The 24235-nt window shown below is 39.1% G+C and overlaps 2 protein-coding genes across 2 annotated transcripts in view; both read right to left on the bottom strand.

Annotated features, from left to right (window-relative positions):
- LOC115167428 (myosin light chain kinase 3-like) overlaps positions 1–8867 on the bottom strand; it is a 33394-nt gene extending 24527 nt beyond the window's left edge. The window contains exon 1 of the mRNA XM_029721838.1: positions 8576–8867. Within this exon, the coding sequence (XP_029577698.1) occupies positions 8576–8653 (78 nt within the window). The 5' untranslated portion in view covers positions 8654–8867. The remainder of the gene's footprint in view (positions 1–8575) is intronic.
- A 4778-nt stretch (positions 8868–13645) lies between these two features.
- LOC115167427 (UPF0547 protein C16orf87 homolog) lies at positions 13646–20072 on the bottom strand. Its single transcript, XM_029721836.1, has 4 exons — positions 19705–20072; positions 18639–18735; positions 15760–15939; positions 13646–15272 (listed from the first exon to the last, which is right to left on the bottom strand). Exons 1-4 carry the CDS (start codon positions 19843–19845, stop codon positions 15154–15156), a joined length of 537 nt encoding a protein of 178 aa, XP_029577696.1. The 5' UTR covers positions 19846–20072; the 3' UTR covers positions 13646–15153.
- Between the last annotated feature and the right edge of the window lie 4163 nt (positions 20073–24235).

Raw genomic sequence — 24235 nt, 5'->3', positions numbered from 1 at the left:
TAAATAACCCTTAGTCTGAAAGTAATTTAGTATTTCATCTATAATAACTCCGTAGTCATGTAGCACAGATCTATTACATTTATTGCTTTGCTTAACCCTTTACACGAGTGAAACTGGCCTATATGGATAGGGGACACGTTTTAATGTTTAACAAAATGACTATAAAAAGCATATGCATGACCATGGTAGCAACTGAAAGAGTAGACTTTGGATCTTATGGGGAAGTTATCAGACCAAATGTGAGGACACAATAGTTCACCTGACACAAGACTGAATCCAAACAACAAATGCTCAAAAGTTGCCCAATTAATGTGAGGGATTTCAAACGACTGTCAAGTTTAGAACGACTGTCAGTCAAAACCCATACAGCATTGTGAAGCGGAGACCCTGAGCTCTGACGGCATGTATAGAATGTTACTGTACAGCCACTGCTTTCCAATTTAGGGGCTTATCAATGACCAGATCTGCTATTCCGACTACTTTAACAACGATTTGTGGGCAGTGGGTTCAAAACAACAACAACTATACAATTTTTTTGTAAACATTTTAGGGGAAATTATACTTCCACCCAAAAAGGCACTTTGGAGACTGGAAGGGCAAATGGGCATGTTCTCTGCAAAGGTAGAGCCCTATCTGTGCACATGCCTGCCGGGAGGGACCATTAGACATCAAACACACGGACAGTTTCCCTCATTTGCACAGCTGCTGTGGTACCACCAGAGCTACTTAACACGTTTACTTGTATTTAATGTCTGTAAAAGTATCTGTAACAACAGCAGTAAAATAAACATGGCTCCGGCAGTCACCAATAAAAAAAATCACAGAGTGGGAGAACATCAGACAAAGGAAATAAAGGAAACCCAACTAACTGGACACTGAAGCTGTCTATAGGAATACCATGGCTATTTGTCTTGAACAGGGTTAACCTGGTGTATTTTCCCTCTGAAATGGAAACGTGACACCAAAGCTACCTCCCTGACACAACAACATTTCCGACCTGTGAGGTCACTGGAGAGGGTATTCTGGGTTTCTTCCAGTCCTCTCCATCTAACCCTGTACCATTAACGCCCATTGTCTACCAAAAGAGAAGTCAATCATTTTCATGAAGTGTTTGATGCATCTAAGTGTGCGTGGCAAGGTTTGAGCCTAGCGGGTCTAGTTAGAGCTCTTGGCAGACCAGAGGGGTCAGTATTTTGATCTGTTTGGAGAGCTATTGATGGAAAGTTTTTTGCTGTACCTAATGCTCCTCTTTCTCCATGACCCCTGACATTAATATGATACATGTATGTCAATCACAAGTTTAAAATAACATTGTGGTTCTGTGGGAGTAATACCACACAGCATATCAAATCAAAGTTTATTTGTCACGTGCACCAAATACAACAGATGTAGACCTTACAGTGAAATGCTTACTTACAGGCTCTAACCAATAGTGAAAAAACGGTATTAGGTGAATAATAGGTAAGTAAAGAAATAAAAACAACAGTAAAAAGACAGTGAAAAATAACAGTAGCGAGGCTATATACAGTAGCGAGGCTATAACAGTAGCGAGGCTACATACAGGCACCGGTTAGTCGGGCTGATTGAGGTAGTATGTACAGTTGAAGTCTGAAGTTCACATACACTTAGGTTGGAGTCATTAAAACTCGTTTTCAACAACTACACAAATTTCTTGTTAACCAACTATAGTTTTAGCAAGTCGGATAGGACATCTATTTGTGCATGACACAAGTAATTTTTCCAACAATTGTTTACAGACAGATTATTTCACTTAGAATTCACTGTATCACAATTGCAGTGGGTCAGAAGTTTACATACACTAAGTTGACTGTGCCTTTAAAACAGCTTGGAAAATTCCAGAAGATTATGTCATGGCTTCAGAAGCTTCTGATAGGTTAATTGACATAATTTGTGTCAATTGGAGGTGTACCTGTGGATGTATTTCAAGGCCTACCTTCAAACTCAGTGCCTCTTTGCTTGACATCATGGGAAAATCAAAAGAAATCAGCCAAGACTTCAGAAAAATATTGTAGACCTCCACAAGTCTGGTTCATCCTTGGGAGCAATTTCCAAATGCCTGAAGGTACCACGTTCATCTGTACAAACAATAGTAAGCAAGTATAAACACCATGGGACCACGCAGCCGTCATACCGCTCAGAAAGGAGACGCATTCTGTCTCCTAGAGATGAATGTACTTTGGTGCGAAAAGTCCAAATCAATCCCAGAACAACAGCAAAGGACCTTGTGAAGATGCTGGAGGAAACAGGTACAAAAGTATATATATCCACAGTAAAATGAGTCCTATATCAACATAACCTGAAAGGCTGCACAGCAAGGAAGAAGCCACTGCTCAAAAACAGCCATAAAAAAAGACAGACTACGGTTTGCAACTGCACATGGGAACAAAGATCGTACTTTTTGGAGAAATGTCCTCTGGTCTGATGAAACAAAAATTGAACTGTTTGGCCATAATGACCATCATTATGTTTGGAGGAAAAAGGGGGGGCTTGCAAGCCGAAGAACACCATCCCAACCATGAAGCATGGGGGTGGCAGCATCATGTTGTGGGGGTGCTTTGCTGCAGCAGGGACTGGTGCACTTCACAAAATAGATGGCATCATGAGGACAGAAAATGATGTGGATATATTGAAGCAACATCAAGACATCAGTCAGGAAGTGAAAGCTTGGTCGTAAATGGGTCTTCCAAATGGACAATGACCCCAAGCATACTTCCTAAGTTGTGGCAAAATGGCTTAAGGACAACAAAGTCAAGGTACTGGAGCGGCCATCACAAAACCCTGACCTCATTCCTATAGAACATTTGTGGGCAGAACTGAAAAAGCGTGTGTGAGCAAGGAGGCCTACAAACCTGACCCAGTTACACCAGCTCTGTCTGGAGGAACGGGCCAAAATTCACCCAACTTATTGTGGTAAGCTTGTGGAAGGCTGCATGACACGTTTGACCCAAGTTAAACAATTTAAAGGTAATGCTACCAAATACTAATTGAGTGTATGTAAACTTCTGACCCACTGGTAACATGATGAAAGAAATAAAAGCTGAAATAAATCATTCTTCTCTTATTCTGGCATTTCACATTCTTAAAATAAAGTGGTGATCCTAACTGGCCTAAGACAGGGTGTTTTTTACTAGAATTAAATGTCAGGAATTGTGAAAAACGGAGTTTAAATGTATTTGGCTAATGTGTATGTAAACTTCCGACTTCAACTGTACATGTAGATATGGTTAAAGTGACTATGCATATGATGAACAGAGAGTAGCAGTAGAGTAAAATCCAAGTGAAAGGTTGTAATTTTTACTGTATGTAAAATACATTTCAACAAAAGTAATGTTGAAATAGGCCTAGTAATAGTTGTAGACTTTCCAAAGTTCCCATTGTTTGTTTGCTCATAGTGGTGGTAGTCTCAAAAGCAAACTTGAACATTGTGAAAATTCTGTGCAAATTCTAGTGCGTGTTTACTGTGAACACTGAGGCTGTACCCGTTTTAAAGTTTTCAGTGGCCAGTTAACAAGTATTTGATCATAATGTAGGCCTACCAGAGTGGCCTACCATCAAAAACAATGAATAAAATGTATCCCATAACATTTTAACATGGAAATAGCTGTTCTGTCATACAGTCTACAGTAGCAGCAAATGTGCAGTGTTCAATGTAGGCCAAGCAGGTCTTAATATTTTTATTTATTTATTTATCCTTTTTTTAACCAGGTAGGCAAGTTGAGAACAAGTTCTCATTTGTATGTCAATCACAAGTTCAAAATACCATTGTGGTTCTGTGGGAGTAATACCACAGCATATCCTAGTGAAATGTTGATGTAATATTTACTTTACTGGGCCGATGGTGCCTGCATCTATGGTCAGTCTTAGCAAAGAGAGCAGCAGACTGAGGATCCGCCTCTCAACTAGAGGTTGACCGATTATGATTTTTCAACGCCGATACCGATACCGATTATTGGATGACCAAAAACCCGATACCGATTAATCGGCCGGTTTAAAAAATAAATAAATAAAAAATAAAAAATAAAAAGTTTTTATTTGTAATAATGACAATTACAACAATACTGAATGAACACTTATTTTAACTTAATATAATACATCAATAAAATCAATTTAGCCTCAAATAAATAATGAAACATGTTCAATTTGTTTTAAGTAATGCAAAAACAAAGTGTTGGAGAAGAAAGTAAAAGTGCAATATGTGCCATGTAAAAAAGCTAACGTTTAAGTTCCTTGCTCAGAACATGAGAACATATGAAAGCTGGTGGTTCCTTTTAACATGAGTCTTCAATATTCCCAGGTAAGAAGTTTTAGGTTGTAGTTATTATAGGAATTATAGGACTATTTCTCTCTATACGATTTGTATTTCATATACCTTTGACTATTGGATGTTTTTATAGGCACTTTAGTATTGCCAGCTTCCGTCCCTCTCCTCGCTCCTACCTGGGCTCAAACCAGGAACACATCGACAACAGCCACCCTCGAAGCAGCGTTACCCATGTAGAGCAAGGGGAACAACTACTCCAAGTCTCAGAGCGAATGACGTTTGAAACGCTATTAGCGCGCACCCGCTAACTAGCTAGCCATTTCACATCGGTTACACCAGCCTAATCTTGGGAGTTGACAGGCTTGAAGTCATAAACAGCGCAATGCATTGCGAAGGGCTGCTGGCAAACGCACGAAAGTGCTGTTTGAGTGAACGCTACGAGCCTGCTGCTGCCTACCATCGCTCAGTCAGACTGCTCTATCAAATCATAGACTTAATTATAACATAATAACACACAGAAATACGAGCCTTAGGTCATTAACATGGTCGAATCCGGAAACTATCATCTCGAAAACAAATACGGAACCGTTCCGTATTTTATCTAACGGGTGGCATCCCTAAATCTAAATATTCCTGTTACATTGCACAACCTTCAATGTTATGCCATAATTATGTAAAATTCTGGCAAATTAGTTCGCAACGAGCCAGGCGGCCCAAACTGTTGCATATACCCTGACTCTGCGTGCAATGAACGCAAAATGACACAATTTCACCTGGTTAATATTGCCTGCTAACCTGGATTTGTTTTAGCTAAATATGCAGGTTTAAAAATATATACTTCTGTGTATTGATTTTAAGAAAGGCATTGATGTTTATGATTAGGTAAAGTCGTGCAACGATTGTGCTTTTTTCGCAAATGCGCTTTTGTTAAACCATCCCCCGTTTGGCGAAGTCGGCTGTCTTTGTTAGGAAGAAATAGTCTTCAAGATTGAATCCCCGAGCTGACAAGGTAAAAATCTGTCGTTCTGCCCCTGAACAAGGCAGTTAACCCACCATTCCTAGGCCGTCATTGAAAATAAGAATGTGTTCTTAACTGACTTGCCTAGTTAAATAACGGTAAAAAAAAAAAAAAGATTTCCGATTGTTATGAAAACTTGAAATCGGCCCTAATTAATCGGCCATTCCGATTAATCGGTCGACCTCTACTCTCAACATCCCCTCCGCTCTCTCTTTCCTCCACTGACACTGACCAAAGGGACACCGTCTTCCAGTTGATGGCAAATCTCGAGTCGCACCGCATTATTTCTGCCTCATGTTGTTACTTTTATTAACAGAAAAAGTGAAAAGTTCCTATTAAAAAAGACCCAAGCAGCTAATAATAACAACGCATGCCTATCAATACACTTTCCTACTCATTGATTAAATTACTGTTGCAATGCTTGTTGTAGCGCTAAATGGAAATAGGAAGAAAGCCATTTCATGGTTTCAAGTGTTGAGAGTGCTGAGTAAGAATTTAAACATGAACTCACTTATAAAAACAGCAGCTCTATGCTGTATTCGTTGACAGTCTCTCTAATCATGGTTTTGAAATCTCACCGTATCAATTTCGCTGTAGTTTTCTTTTATGCCTGGTATGTTACTGCAGACACGGTAATCTGAGCCATCCGATTGGCCAGTGGAATACCTATAGGGCACTTGATTTGCTCTCCGGGCCTGCCGGGAAGCCAGAGTTTGTACATTAAGACGCATACAATTTTTCAAAATGGCAACGGTTCGCATACCCGGGCGCAGGGCAGCTGAATCGGGTGCACCTACAATTAACAGCCCGAGATTAATAAATAAAAAAATAGGAACACAAGGCTTTATTTATTTTATTTAACCTTTATTTAACTAGGCAAGTCAGTTAAGAACAAATTCTTATTTACAATGATGGCCAAACCCAGACGACGCTGGGCCAATTGTGCGCTGCCCTGTGTGACTCCCAATCACGGCCGGATGTGATGCAGCCTGGATTAGAACCAGGGACTGCAGTGCCCTTTATCGACTAGAAATGATTTGGTGATCGACCAGTCGATCGCGATCGACAGGTTGGTGACCACTCCTTTAGAAAATTGACTGAAGTTCAATCTCGTGTGGAGCTTCTCTTTATTGGTTGATATTTATTCTGCGTGGAATCCCAGAGGAGCTGCGTGTCAGTCTCAGGGCTACTGCGCGCCTGCGCAGTTTAGAGGGAACGTTGCTAAAAAAAAAAATCACTCAACAAGTACAGCTTCCCAGAGGATAATAGGGATTTGTGTATGTTCTTAAACCAGCTGCCAGAGTTAAAGCTATGAATATCAAACAGATAGCATGCTAATACACCAGTAGCGGTTGGTGCCGTTTAAGATGATGGAGGACACATATTTTTTTATGAGCATGGCCTTATTTTTATGACAGCATATTGAATGACTGTCATTCATATTCCATTTACCCAGCTCACAGTAACATCGATAGGTTTAGGATAGTGCATGATACTCAAATTTTCCCTATACCCATCAATGAGGTTGCTACAACCTAGCCTATGAATTAACGTTTACATTGTAGGTGCACAGGTCGAGAGAAATTTGAGTAATCAAGGTGACAGACATTGACACATTCAATACCGCCTTGCACACTCTTTCCTGCATCTAGCTAATCTACGGTGTAATCATTAGTCCAACAGTTGCAAACAAGAGTTTCTAATGGACAAATTCAGGTATGTTTATTCCTGTTTCGATCCATTTGCTTCCGTTTAAGGAACGTTTTCCAACAGAATTGGCAGAATGAATACACCCCATGATCCCACACAGCCTACATCGTTGTCACCATCTTAAAGTCATAGTCAACATACTGTAGCTACTCAAACTAACACATTATTAAACACGCTACAATCATGCAGTGCAGTGTTCAGTCAGCAGCAAGCAGTTTAGCAGCTACAACGGCGGGCCCCATGGCAATAAATGTATAAAACCAAAATCTTACCTTGACTTGAGAGTTCCAGTTTTGGATAGTCATAGCCAACTGTTCAACTATTGTCTTTCTCTTTGAGTCAACGACTCACCACATTGTATGCACAGCTAGCTGTAGCTTATGTGTTCACTACTAGATTCATTCTCTGATCTTTGATTGGGTGGACAACATGTCAGTTCATGCTGCAAGAGCTCTGATAGGTTGGAGGACGTTTGTGTAAGTCTATGGAAGGGGGTGAGAACCACAAGCCTCCTAGGTTTTGTATTGAAGTCAATGTACCCAGAGGAGGACGGAAACTAGCTGTCCTCCGGCTACACCATGGTGCTACCCTACAGAGTGCTTTTGAGGCTACTGTTGACCTTCATTGCAAAACAGTGTGTTTTAATTATTTGGTGACGTGAATATATTTAGTTTAGTTTTATCTAAAAAGGGTAACTTTTTTAATGTTTCACTATTTTTGTTTTATGAAATTCACTTAGGAGGATGGTCCTCCCCTTCCTCCTCATAGGAACACACAAACACGCACACACACACACACACACAAACTGTCTTATCATTTTCCTGAAGAGAATTTTGATATGGACAGACAAAAACAGACCTTCAAAAATACAACTTTTTTCTGCAAGAAGCCATGTTTTCGGCAAGCTTGTTGAACAAATGATCTAACCCTGAGGGCTATGCTTCATATATTATTCAATATTCAATAACATAAAATAACAAGTCTTACTTCACAAGAAAATCTTAATTCAAGGACTTAAATGGTAATTGAGAAAAACAACACTCAGCCGTAATAACACACTCTTCTCCCAAAAATGTTTTCCACCTGACCACCTCCAAATAACATTACCCCATGCTCCCATGCTGTGTTAAGGGCAATGATAAAAAAACGAATGGAGTTAGATATGGTACAGTTAATGTGACTTGTGAATGTGACTTGGTCTCACTTCACTGACCGAGCACTAATGAGATTTTGAGCACACAAGGCTGTTTGTTTGTTTTCTTCTGTTCAGTGATGCTGATGCATCGTTTTCTTTGAGTGTATGATGATTTGTGTTTCAATATTATGTAACCCCTGGCCCTTATGAATATTAGAATGACACAAAAATATTCTAGAGTCTAGACAGGAATTAATTTAGTTTTGCCTAGCATCTTTTATTAGATGCCTATTATTAATTAGGCAGCCTTGTGTGACCAATGGTCTGTCTTGAATCTAACTTCATCCATGAACCTGATTAAATAAAATGACAAAAATAAAACTAGCTTGTATAACCTCAACCCAAAAGCAATGAGTGCCAGGTCTCTTACCGTGAACTTTTGAATGTAGTCAGATACGCTGAAACCTCCAGTGCGTAGAAGGAGAGTTCTATAGACGGAGGTTCCCATCACTTTCTCCCTGCCCAAGGTTAGGACCTACGGTTCTCCATACCAGGGTCTCTGTGCCTTATGGAGAGGGTGAATGGGGAAGCCAGGCCCTCTGGGTACTGAAACATAGTGGAAAAGAAAGATGGGTGCTGACAGAGACGACTCTATCTTATCGCCCGGTGCCTTGTCCTGTGCTGTAGCTGGGTCCCTATCCTGTCCCCTCTCGTAGTGATATCAGCACTGCTCCAGCACCACAGCCGGCCCAGAGCAAAGAGCACTTCCTGCAGGGAGATAACAGCTGCCTGAGATTAGGCAGGGTATGCACAAAATGTGAGTGTCCTGCTTTATTAATAGGGGTTCAGATTGGCCTTTTTGTTTTGGAAGGTCTCTGTGGGGGTCCTCCTCCCACCCAGTGATGATGAGAGGATGATTCCTAGTCTGAGGTGAAGAGAGCCCGTTCTCAGATCTCTCACGAATGCCCTCTCTCTGCACCCCACTGAGGTCAATACCAGTGTACCCCATCCTCTTTACCCCTCCGTGTGTGTGTGTTTTTTGAGTGCGTGCGTGTGTGAACCTGTTAGGGATCTGATCCCACACGACTCTGCTTTGGGGCAACAGAAGGTGCGTCACCAACACTCAAATGCAGTGGCATCGTGTTGCTGGTCTTAACCTCAAAACCACCCATGTCTTACACTCAGGGATAAAGAGGCCTCCTCTCAACCTGGCAGCTACAGGGTTTTAGGTGGAACGGAAAAGTCTTCACCTCCTGGCAAGCATCCCACTGCAGTTTTTTCCTCCTCAGAACACCTTGTTTAGAAGTGCAGGGTATTTTTGGAGTATTGTCTACAGGCTCTGGTGTCCGCAGGGGAAGTGTCAGCTCTATGATGCAGGAAGAAGTATGCACGCCAGTGGGATGATGTCACAATGGTCCTAAGGAGATGATGATGATGATGATGATGATGCACATTTTCATTAGGGCTGACCTGTTAATGTGTCACTGTGTATGTACACGTGCTTGAGCCACACATATGACATATCTATTATGAACAGCATGTACTAGTGTGTAGGTGGTGTCCCGGTGGACTGTCACAATGTCATAATCCTCCTTCTGATGTGGATGATGCTTCAGTTAACTGTCTGCCTTTAGACATCACAGGACAGCTGGTGGGTAAGGGAACAGCATGATTCGAACTGTTGTCATTACTGGTGTGTATAGAGTTTTACACGTTCTGTCTAAAGTTTTACATAATCTGTCTTTCTTGGATGCCTGACATGTGTGTCCGTCTATGCTGTCGCACTTGTCTCTGACTCTGACTCACTTAACGTGGAAATGGTACTCAATATCCTGTTCTATATGACCAAGGTTTTTAGTTAAAACAGCCCACTGAGTCCTCCGAGACGGACACACATGCACTCTTACACGACTGTTAGATAAATAAAAAGCTGGATGATTCTTCCGAACAAGACTTAATAGGGATGTTTAAATCTCCTGAAACAACTTGTTGTTCACAGGGGCGAAAATCTGATATCAACTTTGGAGGGGACAATTACATGAAATTTTCTCAAGAGCAATTCCTGAGGGGGACACCAAAAGTAGTGCTGTAACACATAGCCTACGTTGTAATATGGTAAATGTATATTGAGGAACCAAAGAAATAAGGTGTTTGCCGTACTCCTAACTACCGGTACCCAAAACTACACAACTAATCACAACAGCAATACCATTGCCTTTAACAAATCTTAGTTCAGTCACCAGTGTAAGTTGAGAGTGGGGGTATCCATGGCATTTTCCAATTATGTTCCTATTTTACAAGTAAAAAAAATTGAGAACCTTTCATAATGTTGCCAAACAAAGACTCAACAAACTTACCTGAGACTCCCTGTCTCTGCCAGTCTGTCCCTGCATATCTGTCCCCAGCTCTGCTGTCTGTGTGCCATCTGTTGCCTGCTCTGCCTAATGACATCATTGTGAAACATTTTCATTAGCATTTCACTTCTTTCTTATGAACATTATATCAACTAGTCTTTGAGATATTAGGCTACTAGGGTTCTTACTTTGCGTTTTGGTGTACTGAAAAATACCCTGATGTCCGTCATTTTTCTGCCATTTTTCTACCTGGCTGGCTACACACACACACAGTGTGTAGGTTATTTACATTAGGAGATGGGCTTCTATCATCCTATCTTCTATCATTCTATATGGGCTTCGATCTAAAAGGTAGCTAGCAAATGTGAAAAGGATTGCAGTGACAAGAGTTGACAGCTGTATGAGTTCACCATTTACACCACATATGCTGCAACCTTTTGTAATTTTAACCGTTTGTTTCATATTGGCTGGCATCCAACAATAGCTGAATTTGCAAAGCTAGCGAGCACAAATTCCGTTTCAGTGGTGTTTGCTATAATCTTTGCTACCCGGGTTAAATAAAGGTGAAATTAAATAAATAAATCAAAGTTCCCTTGCGACAATTTAGCTTTTGCAACGAGACCATTAAATATATTTAAGACAATGGTAGTTCTGTTCAGTTTGGACTTCAGTTTATCGCAAACCTTATCACAGGGACTTTGAAGCACTAACTCTTGGAATAAATTGACGATAGCAAAGATTCCATCTTTGATGATGCCACATAAATGGAATAGGTACTAGCTAGCTTAATAGTTAATATTTGCGCGCTAGCTCTGCAAATTCAGCTAGTGTGTGTGTGTGAACCCTGCCAACATAAAACAAAACATTGCTATGGCACGATTGACTGGATGAACCTCACGTCAGTTATGTGCATTGAGTGTCTTTCAGACACTAGATACGAACCCTCTGTTACCTTGCCAACTAAGGAACTGGCAATGGATCAAACCATTGTGAAGCAAAGGGTGGGGGTCGCAATCTCTTGAAACTTCAAAACGCGCTATTAAGTGTCTATAATGAGCACAATTGCTTTCATTGCGTATTATTAATATTATTTAAATTACATAGTTATGTTTACAGTGATATATTGGGGGGGACAAATCATATTTTTCCCAGGATGGAGGGTTGTGTCCCCCCCATCCCCCCTGGGATTACCGCCCCTGGTTGTTCACAGTGTTGATCTCTTACTGTAGTGGTCTCCTGAATGCTAGGACCTCAGAATGACTGCCCAATATTTCATTGAAAGAGATGTTTCTACCACAGGAGGTTGGTGGCACCTTAATTGGGAAGGACGGTCTCGTGATACTGGCTGGAGCGGAATGGTATCAAATACATCAAACACATGGTTTGATAACATTCCATTCGCACTGTTCCAGCCATTATTATGAGCCATCCTCCCCTCAGCAGCCTCCACTGGTTTCCTTACCTTTTCCATCTAAATCCAGAGCCAGAGAAAACACTCTGAGGAAACAAGCAACAAAGGCAATAGATTATCTTCATCCATCAATCCATTTCATAACAAATAGCTGGACTGACTAATGTTCTTTGAAGTAGAGTGGCTTATAATTATATTAACCACTTTTCATTTAATTAAATTTAATTAAATTCTTTCTGCCATATATGATGTCATAGCAGAGGAGACTGAGAGATCACCATTTCACAAAAATGAACATTTACTGTTAATGATGTGAACAAAGCACTGGATTCTTGTCACTGGATTGCCCTCCAGTGTTTGAAAGAGAGACTACATAGCATATTGACATTTCAATGCCAAAGAAAAGGACAAGGCACTAAATTATACATTTACATGCAATAATTCCTATAATTCTCCTATAAACCCTACGAAGGGAGTAGGGTTTATAGGAGAGAAAGAGAAAACATTTAAATGTTGTTCTCTAGGACATGAGGAGGGTGGTTCACAGTTTGACATTGGTTTGCCAATAGGCAACATCCTCAAACACGCCTTACAAGCATGGATTATATGCAAACTATCATATTGGGCAGATAATAAACCGAACCGATTAGATTTTAAAATAATAATGTTAGAAGGAGTATTAGCTACTGTATGTTTAATTATTTTTATAATAATAAAATTGTCCACAAATTCCTTAAGAATATAAGCGAATAATATACAGTATCTCATGTTACATTGGAAAGTAGCCAGTTTACATGCGCCAAGATCTGAACAAAGAACCCTCGCTGGTTAATGAGACCACATGTGAGTCATGTGACTTGGGGAACACTCCACACTGAACAAATGGCAATTTTGTTTGAGTAACAATAACTGACTTTTAGTGTGCACATGTATATCTCTCTCTCCCTACACCCCTCTTCTCTCTCTCCATCTTTCTGTCTATGGGCCTGGGTGCTCAGTATTGCTCACTTCACTATTTCCTGTTAGATATAAAGCCAGGGATCTCAGTGTTCCTGGGGGCATGTGGTAATAGGGCATGGTATTCAGGCTGGGCCAGGCATTTCATCATTAACAGCCCTGCCCAGCCTGGCCTCAGCGTGTTCATTTCAGCCCCACTACCAGCCATATGCAGTAATGATACTGTCATCATGGAACTTTCTCACATTACAGTACGTGATTTATGAAATGTGCTCATCAGGTAGCGTCCTTTATCCTTATACCCTTAAAACATCCAAATAAGGTCTGACTGCCTGAGTGATTTCCACTAACAACCGATTCTCATTTCAATCATGTTCTACATTTCACAGAACATAGTCATTTTCTCAGAAAATGTCATTAAGAGTGAGTTTCAGTATTTGGAGCAGTGGTTGACTAATATCATCATGACTTTTGTTTCCAAATGTGCTTGTAGATAGCGGATGGATGTGTATTATTCAGTGTTTGAATGTATTCGGACTCAGGGGCCCAATGTGAAAGTTGACACCCATCTCCTGTGGTATTGCATTGCAACAGGCAGGCTTTACTCAAGTATCTTATGTAAATGTTGGCTTTGAGAAGAAAGAAAATCCCGGGTTCACCCTGAATCCCTTCTTCATTGTGTCTAAGTCTCCTCTGACTATTTGAGGGGAATTAATACAATGTCTTAGGGCAGCCAATCCACATAATCCCCATGACATAAAAAAAAATGCATCCATGATCATTTACAACCAAAGTTTTTTAATCCAACTCTCAAATAACCTTTTCATTTCTTCACTTAAATTCGAATTACTTTCCGCCCTATACAAACAGCAGTCTTTTGTTTTTACTCACATGTATTTCCCATAGGGGCACGGTCTCTTTCTGGTTCACTGAATGGCCACAGTTTCTCACAAGAACTGAGGTGTCAATAATACAGCACACAGAACCCTTTACCTAACCAAGAAGAAAGTCTCATCATTATAGCTCATCGTTAACAGCCCTGCTTTGCATATTCATACGCCAGCAGTGTTTCCTCTCAGGTTTCACTCATTGTATGAATAACCAGGATATGATGTAAGCGTGTTTCTGTACATTCATACAATGCAGTTTGGTGAACAAAGAGGCCAGGCAGTTGAAAATGTCTCCAACAGGATTATCCTGTGAGGTTGAGATCTGTTGAGAGTTCCATGGAAACTGGGATGTGTTCCAGACGGATGAGCCTTTAATGGCAGGGCCTTTCCCTGTGGAGGGAGGCAAAGCAGAGCTGGAGAAACGGCAGCAGCAGCTGTCTCCAGGAGAAGTGGGCAGGTTACAAACAGGTGTCTCAGGGGCCAAGCCAATCCCTCTGCCTGCTGCAGGGTAACGTATAGACATGAGAGGGTGGGTAATACACATCATTCACTGGTACTATAGTGCATGTGCAGTAAATCAACAAAGTACAACACACTCTTAAATAAAAACTAACATTTGCTCATTAAGGCCCAACATCTGACAGTGATGGTTGTGATTCATCTCTTTTAATGGCAAAAATAAGTCACATTAAATAGGATTTGCCTTTGACATTTAAATTACAGGTGTCCAAAGCAAATATGACATATTTAATATAATGTCACCAATAATGAAACAAAAGATAAAACAATATGCATTTAAATTAAGATGGTACACAAGCATTATAAATATAAATGTACAAGGCCTTCTCCCAAAGTCCTAAGCATGATACAAAATATATTGAACATTATGTTCCAATGGCATCTAGACTTAAATAAACAATGTTTACTAGCACTACAAGCCAATAACGTTATAGAAGCCAGTAACAATGCTAGGATGGCCCTCCATGCTTCAACACATTTGTGCCCTTTTTTAATAGAAATGTTTTCCATTTGCTACTGACAGCTTTCTTGGTTGACAAGGTGATGAATCCTATACCTATACCATATCATCTAATATATATAATATAAAATCTGATTAAAAGATAAATATTCAGATGTCCTACCCCCTCCAATTCCATAAGCTACTCTCTAAAGATAAAAGTTGGTTCCAACATTTCCTCTTGAGCAGATCAGGTGCCTGCTTCTCAATGTTCCCCAACATCTCCATTTTCCCAAGGCTTTGACCAATCCGGCAGGGAGTTCTTTGGGTCAGAGTTCATACCCTGTTAGACACACTGTGGTGGTCGTCCATGGGCTTCTCCACAGTAACAATCTTAGGTTTCACATGTCAATCCCTCAAAGCAACCATCTGGTCTGTCTATAGGATCAGTCTTTGGCCCAGGATCTTTCGGTTGATCTCAGCCAATGCCACCGAAAACACAAATGCTTTCTCATCTGAGAGGTTGGCATAGATATCAACTTCTTTCTCAAATTTTTCTGGTAAAAAAACACAAAAGAAAATGAATTAACAACATCCCCTGGGTAATAGAGAAAACCCATTGAAAAACATACATAATTTGCATGTGACAACAATAACCTCGAGCAATATATTAACATAATTTCTGTCTTCCACACAGGAGGAACCTGCATAATGATATTTCTCCTTATAGATCAGCCGCTAAAGCACAGGCAGAGTCAGGGACACCATGATTTATTCATGGGTGAGAGGAGAGAGCAACCCTCTCTGTAAATCATTCATCCAAACACAAATCCCCCAGCTCTGTCCCAATACTGCACTAATCACCAGCCTTATCTCCTGTGACTGGAAAATACTGAAATATTACTAAAAGAGTAATACTAAAAGAGTCAGCACAAAACAATGAGGAATAACAAAGCTTCGAAAGCATCTTGGAAACGCTTAATATATCATAACTGCACCATGTCATTGAGTGTCACAGATAGAGGCTTTTAATTATTGTATTACCTTTCTCCTCCTCCTGCTTCTTCAGCCCAACTGTCTTTGGCCTGCCCCGCCCTCTCCGGATTTGATCCGATTGGCTGTTGGAGCGGCATCGCCTTCTGTTCTCCATGTCATTGGTTGACGGAGAGTTGATCTTCTCTCTACGAATTCTTTCAGTTCTCCTCCTCTTTGCATCCAACTTGTCTAAATAGACCAGAAAAATATGTTTTAAAATGGTATTTAACACAAAAAATATGCAATATGGAAATTAAAGATTAATGTAAAGTAATGAATTGCCTTCAAATATGTCACAGTATCAAATGCATCATACATCCTAAGGACAAATCGTCTTATGCCAATGACTCCAGTTTAAATGTATGTTATGGAAAATTTGTGGGAAGGCTATATGGTATTAAACATCTTAGCCTCCACTTTTTCTCTCCTACCAACCCCCCTCTTCCAACACACCAACAATACCGCCTTAAAATAACAACAGAATAGCTCCTCTCATATTCAACACGATTACACTAAAAGGAAGATGCTTGCATTCCCTTTTCTGTGATTCCAATGCATATCTAGCATCCTAGGTGTGATGTTGCCTCAAAACCACTTTAAGCCATTGAATCAGTGGAGTGTTCTTATTACCAGTGCAGGAAGTAGGCCTACATTTCACTAGGAGTTTCTGTCTAGTGGCCTTTTAAAAAGCCTTCCTCTTCAGAAATGTAAGTTACCACATATGCTGCTTCCTCAGTGGTGTAGGCAGTGAGTGTGCACTCAGGGGTATTTAGGTTTCAAAACAAGGACTGATTGAAAGGGCCAGATAAAATAGTGATACAAATAGACAAATAGTTGGTGCCCAAAAGGGTAATGCTTTATAACTGTGTAGCAACCAACTACTAACAATATTGTATTAACATATTATTGCATTGTTTTTTAGTAACTCTGTAATAATTGCATAGCAATAGTATTGCTATTAAATTCAATTGATTGTTTCAAAGTCTGGACTAGGCCTGAAAATATATTTTCTACATCAACCACGTTTCTGCTACGTGAGAATACACACAACTTCAGAATCTCCCAGGAATTCTAGCCTTATCAACAGCTTGCCCAAACAGGAACACACTTCCTCTTCAGACTAACAATATTTTCATAAAATTGTGACATAATGAATAGTCTGAGAAAACTATTGCACTCTATACTATAACATAAACATCATATACATAACTTACTACTTCACCTTTTCCAAGGCTAAATTCTCATTGTCAAGAACAGATGATATTTAAAAAAGGCCACCGGAAAATAACAGTCTTATATAAATATGTTCCACTAAGGAATCATGAGTGAGCAAAAAATAAATACAACTATTGGGACTTTTATCCAGAAAAAAAGGTTCAGTGCAACCTTAGTCTTCCTATTCAACAATAATAATGTTTTATTAGTGTCTGTTCAAAGTTACAAAGGAAGTACTAAAATGTAAACCTGAAAACCTGAGGCAGTCTACAGAAATTACACAGAGGAGAGGCAAATGATAAACTGTTTAAGGAGAGGGGGAAGCCAAAACCCCATCATTAAAAACCACAGAGCTGAAATTCAAGACCCCTTCCTCTTCAAATGGAACCAGTATTCTCTGCCTTCAAGATACTTATTAACTACAATACCTCAAAGTTCATTCTGTATCATATGAAACTAATGAAATTGTATCATAAAGCGAGAGAAGATGTGAGTAATTCTACTCCATAAACTGTCTAATACTAAGTGTTTAATAAAACAAAGTTCTCACAGAGGCATGTTGTGTTAACATTCCATTCATAACTTCAGGCACTGTGATAGCCTATACACGATGATTTCACCCCTACCCAGATATTTATTTTTTAAGTACTAGCCTACATTTAGCATTCCAATCACTCCATCTTTTAAAATCAAAACAGCAGCATTGTATTGGTTCTCATTCTTTAAGGTTGAAAAAATATTTGCAGAAATGTGTTTATTATCAGGTAATAAAGTAGTACTAAGCTATTTAAGGTATTTCTATGACATATTCTTCAAAAAACTGATTGAAATAATTGCTTATATGTTACTGCATTTTTAAACAGTCTGTTTGGAGGGAGATGCAAGGCTATGGGCAGACAGTAGCACATTGATGACATGCACACGGAAAAAGCCCTCATTGGAATAAAACGGTGAACTAGTATTCTGTAAACATGCTCAGATACACAGGCAGGCTTCTGGGCCCTATATCTATTTAATCCTTACACTTTCAACATTTGACAGGATCATAGCAGCATGAGCTGGCATTTAATGGGTTATATAACAATTCTGTATTCTAATTTATTTTCCTAATCACCTTTTGGAAATGGCTTAATCAAATCCTGTTAGATATCTGTATTCTGAAAATGTCAAATGTCACGAAAGACAACATGATCTAACTCTACAGCTAAATGTAAGGTCTAAATTGTCACAGTGAGCGGTATAGGCTGCCTTATGCTACTGCAGAAGCCTACAAGAGAGAACTGAGGGAACAAGCTTTTCAGTCAGGAATAAAATATCCCATCCCCCCACTTCTTGCAGTAGGCTACTCACTCAAGCAAATAGCAATTTAAGCCAGCCACCACTGCACAACTCAAATATTCTACTCTGATCCATCTGACAAAAAAAGTATTGCCAATACATCTTAAGTGAATAACCAGGGGGGAGGGGTTAAAAACGGACAAATCAATAATGACCAAGATGAATACAATTCATTAGCTGAGTTTTGTCATGTATTAATACAATTACATTCTGACTACTTTATCTTCAATCTCATGTGAATGTTATACAGGCTCATAATAAAACAAAATACCTAAATTAATAAAGATTCTAACATTGATTTATGATTTGTAGGCTCCTGAATTATGTTAATTTACCTATTGCTGGTGGTGATCTCTCATTCAGTTTGGCATTAAGAAGCTTTCGACTAATGAATACATAGCCACAGGGACAAGACTTGCAAGCAACTGGAATCTAAAAAAGAAACAGGATGAAACATGGTTAATATAAAATATTCCTCCAAACTGTAGCAACTTTGTTGATGAAGTCATCTATTAAGCATAGGCTACATTGCAGAAGCTATATAAACTTTAGCATTTTTTGTTTGCAATAGTTAAACAAGGGCGTAGCCAGTGTTAACCCCCATGATAACTATATTGCCCAACAATGTTGAGATATTAGAGGACTGTCCTTTGTAATTCATGAAAAAGTCCTTAGCGCAATCTAGCTGAAACTCGCACCACATATTTTGGACACGTGCCGACAACAGCGGTGACATTAAAACGTTCAAATGAATAAAGCGTTTTCAAATCGAATGTTGACTAATAGCCTACATTTATTTCGTCGACAAATTATTTGTGAAAACAAATCAATTCATCGATGCAGTTTAGAGAAATGATATCAAGAAACGATCTAAAAGCTAGATCCAAATGTCGCCGTATAAACTACGATTTATTTGTGTAATATGTTAATTTTACAATATATCAAATGTCAGCAATGCAGCTACATTTAACGACATTTCAACGCATGATATTGTTCTAAGGCTATAGCCTATGATTTGCAAAGTCAGATCACGATGATTAACCAGTTTCAGTTAGGTTAGAGTATTAGTGTATCAAAAATAAGGAAACGTCAAGCTACATTTGGCGAGCAATAACATTCCGACTCTTTAATCGTATCAACGTGTCATTGAAAGCAATTACTAGCTATAGTTGAGGTACATTGTAACATAGTGTTTGAGATCTAATGCACGTACTAATTTATATGATTAGCCTGATTGTTTGCATTAGATTAGACTATGTTGCTACAGATCTTGAATTCATAGGCTACCATATGGGACTTTAGCAGCCTACAATGGCTTTAAATCCCATGCCTGTGAAGCAAAACAACATTAGCACTAGGTCAAAATATATCAAAATGAACAATATCTATACATTTTCTCACCTGTTGGTCGCACTCAGGGCATGATTTGGTAGCCATTTTTACTTTTTTAGCTTTGTTTACCGACATATTCTGTTTCCTTATCCGATGATTCCTTTGAAAAAAGCCTACTTCAACGCCGTAAAACTTATTTCTGCAATACATGAAGTGCAGCTGATCTTGCTCAGACGGACATAAATGACACAAAAGCAATGACCATGCGCACTGTGGTCAATGAGAGAGAGGATTCATTATGCTTTTCCTTTACTATGACATGGGGCATGCGCACCACTCAGCCTAAAAAACAGTAGGTTACATACAGTACACTAGAAAATGTTCTGCATAATATTTGCATTTTTATCCTATCCACTGAGCATACGTTAACCTCTCACAGAGTCGGAAACAGTGCTCAGCTGGAACAAATTATTTACATATACACAAGTGACTAGATGACCAGATAGGGGGCACTGTGTTGAAGCCACTGTGCCTCCATTTTGGCACCCCCCACCGTTGTACAAATATATTGGGAGCTATAGAAATGCATTTATTAATGCCTACATTAGTTTTTGCCACATTTACTCTATTACAGACACCTTAATGCATACTTTTAAATCATATTATGTGAGCTAAGCATAAAAAAATGAACAAATATATAAAAGCATGTTCCTTTAAGTATAATTAGATCATTTATATGACTAATGTTACTTTCCCCACTACAACAACACAAATACTTAAATACATGTAATTTTGTCCTTGAAACATTTCCATTCACTCCAATGGAGGGCTGCTCCTACCGGGGAGTACCAATATGGCCGACCTGTGGCTTCAATGCCTCTCAACGGCCAATACATAGCATGAGAAATCCAGGGTTTATATACATCGTTGGTTGGAACGTTCGTGGACTATTTGTTAAACCATATTTAATTACATAAATCAAATGACTATAGCCAACTGAAATTAAATTACTGTGAATGCTAGGCCTACTTGTATTTGATTAGGGCACATATGCACACCTATTGTATTCTATCAAACCCATTTGTTTTCAGTGGCTTCTGATTTTACTTTACATTTCCAATGTTTTAGAAAATGTTGTACCTATTGTGGTAGGCCTATATTGCATGTATTATGTCTCAGTCCATGTTATTATGATCTATGTGCCTGTATGATGTAGATTAAAGATAGATGGCAATATAAAAAACATTGTCTGAAAAGCAAAGAGGCTTAGTGTACATGGCTACCATCCCCCATGCAAGGTACCACAGGCTGCCAACAAGTTTGCTCTGTATTATGATCAGCGAGATACAGTGGTAATAATGGCGACTAAGACAAAACATGTTTTCGATTTGATGTTATTTCTACTGAAGTATCACAGCGTACAGTGACGATGATGAGTTATGGTGTACAAGGTGTACAATTCCAGCATTAATATTGCTTGGAAACAAATGTAAGCTTCCTGTAGCTGAACAGTTTTTTGTGTAACCAAGCTAAGTAGGCATGCCAAAATCTGTCTCCTAAATAATTTTCTTCACTCTCCATTTCCATTTCATCATATGCAGATATTGCAGGAAGCTCTTATGTCATAGGAAATAAATACAAACTGAACTTCACATAGACTTTGAAATAGTCATTGAAAGAGTCATTGGATCCACTGCTGCCTGAGAGAGAGAGAATTTCTCCTCTCTTGTTTGACAGTTTTTGAGTTTTGTGTCAGATTAGAATTTGTGTATCATGTACTCACATCTCTGACACACATTCCACTAATTTCCTCACTCTCACTTCCTTTGTGCTGCAATGGGCAGGCTCTGTCCACCCCCCACAGCTATTTATGCCTTATCAGCCCGTCTAATAATATTCATGACAAGAAAGGTGAAGAAACAGTTGTCATTTTACAAGTTACTTCGTCACCCTAGATGTTTGATAACAAAGTCAGTTGGTCAAATGAAGTTGATTAAAAAAGCTTTGTAAGTGGTGTTAAAATAGAGAAGTCAGTAATGTCTTTGTTGACATTGATCATTCTTGCACAGTTCAACCCAATGCCAGCTCAGAGGGGCTTTACAACAAGAACAGCCCTATCATTAGAGCAAGACGAATATGTCACTTAGTGGTTGAATTTCCAGTACGCCGATGCTGAAACCAAACCTGAAACACTTGGAACCAAACCAGAGTTAAATAGTGATTTTTGTACCAAACGGAGGAAATGTATAATAACTCCACGTAATAAAGCATTTATAATGGATTAGTAAATAGTTTATTCATCATTTATTAATCATTACTTCCACATTTGTAAATGTTAGTAACCTAGTTATTCACACATTTATAAAACAACTTATAATGATTCATAAGACCATTCATAAGCTGTTTAATATAGGTCCTTTAACATCCTGTGTTGTGTGCATATTATTTTACCATTGATATGTTCTAGGCTATTTTGAGACCTTAAGGAGCATCAGGTACTGCTGGAATGTCTACCAATGGCATGTCCATCTTTTTTTGTGAGAAATTACACAGGTCACTCAAAACATTGATAAAGTATTTGTAAACTATAAATAGCTCACACTTTAGACAAGGCCACGCAAAATCTCTAATCCATTATACATGCTTTATTATGAGTTATTATAAAGTGCTACCATAAAAGCACTGGTGGATTTACCATTAGCAAGAAGAGGCAAATGCCTCAGGCCTCACATCATCAAGGGGCCTCATGAGCTGGGCATAATAGTAAAATAGTAAAACAAATATTTTAATAATTTCGGCCTTCCCATCTGCGGTGGAAGATGGCAGAGCTACAGCGCTGTTTGTCAGCTCAGAAGACATCCTGAAAATCGGCCTTCTCATGAAAACATCTATAACATCTGAACAGTTTGGGCTACACACCTCTATGGAAAGATGAGACTCTTACGAACATGATGATGTTCTCTGCTTTGCTCTACGAACCTCACAAGTGTCGGCACTCGGTTTCAACCAATTGCAAATTGAAGGAAAATTGGCGAGTGCACAGTGCACTGTTCGGATGCTGGAATGATTTTGAGTTGAATGTGCGAAATTAACCTACTTTTTGAAGTGATTTGAATGTGTTCATGGCACATTAAAAGGTAATACATGTTTACAGTTCAATTACATGTCTATACTATAAAGCCCATAATTGTGCATGCACACATAGGAGCGGGGGTGGGGGCCTCAGATTGGCCTCTGCCTGGGGCCTCCAAATCACTAAGTCCACCCCTGCCTAAAGGTTTATATAACAGAGCAACATACAGTCTTTAAGATACTTCAAATTCTTAAAGTTTTATAATGTTCTCTGACAAAATGCCTAGTTGATGTTTCCTGGATTTGATATCAATATACTTAACACATTATAAAGCCCTGAGAAACACTGAGGACAGCAATCTGGCACTGAGAACCAAGAAATCTAATCAATGGGCCTCCATGCATAGCAAAGGAAACTGTAGTTACTAAACGTGGTCGACGCCTTCAATTGCGTAGGCAACGCCACACACATTTACATAGAAAAAAGCCTAAACGTCCCTGGTCTGTCACGAATGTTGAATAAAATCATATTTGAACATACTCTGCCAATTGTCCGTAGGAAAGTATTATTAAACCGACTTCAAAACAGGTTTTGAAGAGTGTGGCAATCAAGATGTGTTTGCTCATGACCGAAGGCACGTCCACAAGACAGAAGTATACTAACAGGTGTTTACATGGTTTTGCTCATGTGCTAGGTAATATAAATTTCAATTTTAGTACCGGCGCTGGGTAAGCAATACTTTCCTATGGATATTTTGCTTCCAATTTCAAACAGCTGAAGAACCAACGGCACAGACAACCGGTAGATTAAGTTCAAATGAAATGTTATTTAATATTCTGGTTTTTAAGGAAAATGTCCACGATTTTGCAGTGCTTTGTTTCAGACTGTATACCAACAACTGGTATCAAAGTCGGATTTATTAGGCAAGGAAAACTGCAGTACATGGTTCATATGCAAAGTATGGATTCATGATTCACAAGCATTTCGCTACACCCGCAATAACATCTGCTAAACACGTGTATGTGACCACTAACATTTTATTTGATTTCATGAGAAATGTAGAACTCTTTAACCTTTTCTGCAATGTATCTGAAAAGTTGACAGTATTATTAGACTATATTATAATGACTGTCTAAAACATGTATCGTTATTTTGAGAATTGTATTTCCTTTATTTGAAGAATTTAAGAAATTAATTGAGATGCAAAATTACCTTTATTTGAGTGAGGCACTCTTACTTCACATTATTTGCTTGTGCATTTTCCAGCCAAAGCCATTCTGTTTTTGACTTAGCCCTGAATCCCCATACCGGTAACTGGATTTCCCCATACCGGTAACTGGACTATTTACATTGACCCCCCCTTTACAAATTACCTCGACTAACCTGTACCACCCGCACATTGATTCGGTACCGGTTCCCCCTGTATATAGCCTCGTTATTGTTATGTAAATGTATGGTGTTGTCTTTTGATTGATTTGATTTTTGTAACTTTAGTTTATTTAGTAAATATTTTATTAACTCTATTTC

Source organism: Salmo trutta, chromosome 29 (genome assembly GCF_901001165.1).
Source record: "Salmo trutta chromosome 29, fSalTru1.1, whole genome shotgun sequence".
In the NCBI taxonomy this organism is placed as follows: Eukaryota; Metazoa; Chordata; class Actinopteri; order Salmoniformes; family Salmonidae; genus Salmo; species Salmo trutta.
The sequence above is the reverse complement of the archived record's forward strand: the minus strand, read 5'-3'. Positions and strand labels throughout refer to the sequence as shown.